At 43.4% G+C, this 6,000-nt stretch overlaps 1 protein-coding gene across 1 annotated transcript in view; it reads left to right on the top strand.

Moving 5' to 3' along the window:
• Positions 1-3,378: 3,378 nt before the first annotated feature.
• The window catches only part of smg1 (SMG1 nonsense mediated mRNA decay associated PI3K related kinase), a gene marked incomplete at its 5' end in the record, with an annotated part of 59,382 nt that continues 56,760 nt past the window's right edge, over positions 3,379-6,000 (top strand). Inside the window, 2 exons of the mRNA XM_079233284.1 lie at positions 3,379-3,455; positions 4,789-4,934. Of these exons, the coding sequence (XP_079089410.1) occupies positions 3,379-3,455; positions 4,789-4,934 (223 nt within the window). The remainder of the gene's footprint in view (positions 3,456-4,788; positions 4,935-6,000) is intronic.

The raw sequence follows: 6,000 nt of genomic DNA, 5'->3' as shown, positions 1-6,000 counted from the left end.
GGTCCGGGTCAAAAAGATCGAAGAAGAACAAAGAAGAAAGAAGATGATGGGACTGAGGCGATGCTGTCAGTGTTGAGTATGTTTTATAGTTTGCTGGCACATACATATCATTGATTATTGATTATGAGTATCTATCACCTGGATTGGTCTACTTACAACTGAGGTGGTGCGTGATGTCTCAGGACCTCTAGTTAGTGACAAGCTAGCTAAGTGGCTAGCTAGCAAACAAGTCACAGCTAGCTAGCTAGATACCCATAATCAATTATCAATAATGTGTAGTGCAAACTATGAAACATACTCAACACTCATACTACTGACGGGCGTCGACCCCATCACCATCATATTAATGTTCTTCATCACTTTGTGTTTATTTCCCTTTTCTGTTGAGAAGATAACTGAGACATGTATTAGCTTTGAGGCTCTGCTAGCCTTCTGTTAGCTTTGAGGCTCTGCTAGCTTTTTGTTAGCTTTGAGGCTCTGCTAGCCTTCTGTTAGCTTTTAGGCTCTGCTAGCCTTTTGTTAGCTTTGAGGCTCTGCTAGCCTTCTGTTTGCTTTGAGGCTGTGCTAGCCTTTTGTTAGCTTTGAGGCTTTGCTAGCCTTTTGTTAGCTTTGAGGCTGCTGCCTTTCAATGCCATTTATTAATGCTTTATAAACAGAGATAGTCCTCACTTTAGATGAGGTCACTAACATACTTAACTAATACTTAACTAACTACAACTAACTTTCATGAATTGCAGTATTAGAACACATTTATAAAGCACATTAGTGCATCGTCTATAAATCCTTAATAATTGGTTAGTGATGTTAGTGATGGTGTTACTATTTATAACATTAGTGATGGTTTTACTATTTATAATGTTAGTGATGGTGTTACTATTTATAACATTAGTGATGGTGTGACTATTTATAATGTTAGTGATGGTGCTACTATTCATAACATTAGTGATGGTGTTACTATTCACAACATTAGTGATGGTGTTACTATTTATAATGTTAGTGATGGTGTTACTATTCATAACATTAGTGATGGTGTTACTATTTATAATGTTAGTGATGGTGTTACTATTCATAACATTAGTGATGGTGTTACTATTTATTACATTAGTGATGGTGTTACTATTCATAACATTAGTGATGGTGTTACTATTCATAATGTTAGTGATGGTGTTACTATTCATAAAATTAGTGATGGTGTTACTATTCATAACATTAGTGATGGTGTTACTATTTATAATGTTTGTGACGGTGTTACTATTTATAACATTAGTGATGGTGTGACTATTTATAATGTTAGTGATGGTGCTACTATTTATAACATTAGTGATGGTGTTACTATTTATAATGTTAGTGATGGTGTTACTATTCATAACATTAGTGATGGTGTTACTATTTATAATGTTAGTGATGGTGTTACTATTCATAACATTAGTGATGGTGTTACTATTCACAACATTAGTGATGGTGTTACTATTTATAATGTTAGTGATGGTGTTACTATTCATAACATTAGTGATGGTGTTACTATTTATAATGTTAGTGATGGTGTTACTATTCATAACATTAGTGATGGTGTTACTATTTATTACATTAGTGATGGTGTTACTATTCATAACATTAGTGATGGTGTTACTATTCATAATGTTAGTGATGGTGTTACTATTCATAACATTTGTGATGGTGTTACTATTTATAATGTTAGTGATGGTGTTACTATTCATAATGTTAGTGATGGTGTTAGTATTTATAATGTTAGTGATGGTGTTACTATTCATAACATTAGTGATGGTGTTACTATTTACAATGTTTGTGATGGTGTTACTATTTATAACATTAGTGATGGTGTTACTATTTATAATGTTACTGATGGTGCTACTATTCATAACATTAGTGATGGTGTTACTATTCATAATGTTAGTGATGGTGTAACTATTCATAACATTAGTGATGGTGTTACTATTTATAATGTTAGTGGTGGTGTTACTATTCATAACGTTAGTGATGGTGTTAGTATTTATAATGTTAGTGATGGTGTTACTATTCATAACATTAGTGATGGTGTTACTATTTACAATGTTTGTGATGGTGTTACTATTTATAACATTAGTGATGGTGTTACTATTTATAATGTTACTGATGGTGCTACTATTCATAACATTAGTGATGGTGTTACTATTCATAATGTTAGTGATGGTGTAACTATTCATAACATTAGTGATGGTGTTACTATTTATAATGTTAGTGGTGGTGTTACTATTCATAACGTTAGTGATGGTGTTAGTATTTATAATGTTAGTGATGGTGTTACTATTCATAACATTAGTGATGGTGTTACTATTTATAACATTAGTGATGGTGTTACTATTTATAATGTTAGTGTTCTAGGGTTTTAAAGAGGATATTCATCCTTGAAGGGAGGAAGGGTGGAGGAGGAGGGGTGGAGCGGGAGGAAGAAGGGTGGAGTGGGAGGAGGGGTGGAGCGAGAGGAGGAAATGGTGGAGCGGGAGGAGGAATGGTGGAGCGGGAGGAGAGGTGGAGCGGGAGGTGGAGGAGGGATGGAGCGGGAGGAGGAAGGGTGGAGCGGGAGGAGGAAGGGTGGAGTGGGAGGAAGGGTGGAGGAGGAAGGGTGGAGGAGGGTGAAGGAGGGTGGAGCGGGAGGAAGGGTGGAGGAGGGTGGAGCGGGAGGAGGGGTGGAGCGGGAGGAAGGGTGGAGGAAGGGTGGATGAGGGTGGAGCAGGTTGTATTGTCTTGCCAGAAGTATGACTCAGCTAGAGAAGCCTTAAAGAGCTGGACCAAGAAGTTGGAGATGAAAATATCATCAATCTACTCCAGAAGCATTCATCAAGTGTTGCGTTCAGGGTCAACAAGACTAATGAGTATAATTTGAGAAATGTTCATTTTGTTTGTTGAAGTGTGTTACAGAGAGGAGGTCTCCTTGGTCCACACTCCAGATCACTGGGCGGTACTGCACCCGAACGCTGTTTGCCTGTTTGCCAACCGCCATTAAAGGCTAAGAAGAAGAAGACGCAGCAGCAGCAGCAGCAGCAGCAGGTTAGAGTACTGCTTTGTTCTTAAAGAACACAGTTATGATGCACACGTCGGGATGACGTATTCCTTGTATTTATTTATTTATTATGTATTTATTATTTATGTTTTGTTTCTGGGGCAAAGAGAGCCTACTGTCTGGTCTGTTCTCCGGAGCAGCAGGTGGCGGTAATGCACCGAGCGGATGGATGCCAACCGCCGCTAAACGTCAAGAAGAAGAAGAAACTCCACCACAAGCTAGCCATAACGACAAGTTGCTAACCGATTTGTGACACTTGAAACCCCATCAGTGAAACGTAACAGCGGCCCGCGTGTCATGCAGCTCTCTGAACGGGAATGAGCCGTAAAGCCTCGGGGTCTCGGCTCAGCGGCGCCCACAAACTGCAGCCACACTGGAACGACTGGCAGCCCAGGTTGGTGCTCTGCTCGGGGGGAAGCTGCTCATGAGAGCCCGGTGGCTCTGGGCCTGTGTTACGTAGTGGCCATGCAGGAGGAGAGGGGGTGTCTGTCTCTGGACCACATCACTGCCTCCTCACACGTGCCACAATGTCTTGTAAATCGTATTTCTGCCACCGCCTGTCTCGCGCCATGGAGCTAGCCCGCTGCTGAGCCCTGCAGCACTAAGCTAGCTGTGTCTCGGGGGCGCTGGTTAGCTCGCGGTGTTAGCCTGCTGCTAACGCGGGCTAACGCTGTGTGACAGCCGGAAGGACTCGGGTTTTGGGGGGAACCCCAAGGTGATTCCAGCTCTTAAGAGCTGTATTACTGTAGCTTTAGCCAACATTATCATGGTAGCGTTAGCTAACTAGCTACAGTAAACCAGAGCTGGTTTACTGTTGCTAGTTAGCTAACGCTACCATGATACTATTGGCGCTGGCTAACTGTAGCCAGTTAGCTGTGAGAGTTCAACGCTACTGACTTCCGGGTGTGTGTAGACCCGTTTACACACTGGAAAGACATGTGTGACGGAGCCGTGCAGCGTATTGAGCTGACAGCAAACCACTGCTGAAGTCCACCCCGCGAATATCGAGGCATTAGCCTCCCGAGTTAGCATCACATGTGTTCACGTGCGTGGACGTTCCCTCGCGATGGTCGTGACGTCAGAGGGAACGAACTGCCCCAGGGCCCCTATCTCCATGGCCCCAGTCTCCCTCCTCAGAGTGTGTCCTCAGGAGGTTTCCTCTCCTCCCTCCTCAGGAGGTTTCCTCTCTTCCCTCCTCAGAGCGTGTCCTCAGGAGGTTTCCTCTCCTCCCTCCTTCTTCCTCACGTTCAGAGATGACAGACTCACTGCTTCTTTATATCACGTGAGATAAACAACGGTGTCACTGATGCAACATACTTCCTATAAGTTGGAGATATGAATACATATTTGTGAGTGTCACAATGGACTTCACGTCTCTTGTGTCCTTGCTCATCATTTGTAAAGTGGTCTGGCCGGGTGTCAGTGACTGGTCTGTCCTTCTACATGTCTGTAATGAACATGCTGTTCCTCGTGGAACCTAGACCTCTAGACCTCTAGCCGTGGGCAGTGAAGGGAACCTCAAATGAACCGCTGCGTACTCGCCACACGCTTCTTTGTTACTTTGTCAGACTTAAAGTTGACTTGACTTAAATCATGAGGTGCTTCTCAAAGTCCTGCAGTAAGGTGTGATGATAGCATGTGGTCTGAGACGTGTCTCCTTGCTGTCAGTGTCCTGTAGTAAGGTGTGATGATAGCATGTGGTCTGAGACGTGTCTCCTTGCTGTCAGAGTGGACAGCGTGTCAACCAGCCAGGACGGACTGAAGTCTAGAGAGCTCGGCTCAGCGCTGTACGACGTGTTGCCCTGCAGCGACCCCGACCAGCCAGCGGCGCCCAGCGATGCCTATGCTGCTGCAGATGCACACCAGGAAGAAGGTGAGGCTTCCTACGCTCATCCTCATGTGCAGCCTTCAAACTTCTTCAACAGGAACGACACACACACACATGTGCACACAATACATTCTTTGTTGGTATATTGTTTAGAAAGTTATTGTTTTCTTTCCACATTCTGCTGTAGTTGCACCACACGGTGACCCTCAGTGCTGCAGCGTTCACAGGGTTCCTCCTTTCCTTTGTAAAGCATGGTCCAGTGTTCCCTGTGCTGAAGGAGCTGAATATGGAAGCCTTCCCTCAGCCTCTAGAGACCTGCTCATCATGGCGGATGCTTCCGGGTCACTTCTCTCCAGTTGGAACCTGTTGGTTCTCAAGTAGCTGCTGAGCGTAACCACATAATTAGGGCTGACAAAGAGGGAGCTTGATTCCTATCTTTATTCAGGAGTGTGCGCTCTTAATTCAATGGGATGACTCATTTATTTCACGTTTACATTTTGTATTGGCTAGGGCTGCAGCAACGAATCGATTAAAAAACGATTATCAAAAGAGTTGGCAACAAATTTCATTATCAATTTGTTGTCGCGCGATTATTACGGCAGTTAATAAGTCACAGAGAAAAAGAAGAGCAGAGCAACTGGCCGCAGATTGGAGTGAGACACGGAGAAAAGCTGAGGTCATCATCTTAGCAATAGAAGATCTTTGATGTGTCGAGTCTTGGCCAATCAGCGTTAAGATGTCTACAGCGGCTTCATTTCCCTCTAACTTGTTTTTAATGGAAGCTAGTCAGCTTGCTATCACGTTAGCTAACGTGTTTGGGTTGTTTATTGTGTTAAAGTTACTTTACGTTCCGTTACAGTTCAGTCTTGCTTGTAAAAAAACGTAACGTGATGAAACATGGCGTAACCCCCCCCCCCTCGGTCTGGTTCAGTTCACCAGTCACTCTTAACGTTAAACCGGCTCACCGGAGGATGTGATAAAGGTTTTATTTACTCAAAGTAGAATGAAGGAAATCACGTAGTGGGGCTTAGCCAACAACGTGACGTCGTGGTCATAAGAGGCCCAGATATTGATCAGATGATGTGAATGAAAGTTAAGGAAGAGGACGCTC

This window comes from Taurulus bubalis, assembly GCF_910589615.1.
Source record: "Taurulus bubalis genome assembly, chromosome: 17".
Lineage (NCBI taxonomy): Eukaryota > Metazoa > Chordata > Actinopteri > Perciformes > Cottidae > Taurulus > Taurulus bubalis.
This window is presented reverse-complemented; position numbering and strand designations above follow the sequence as displayed.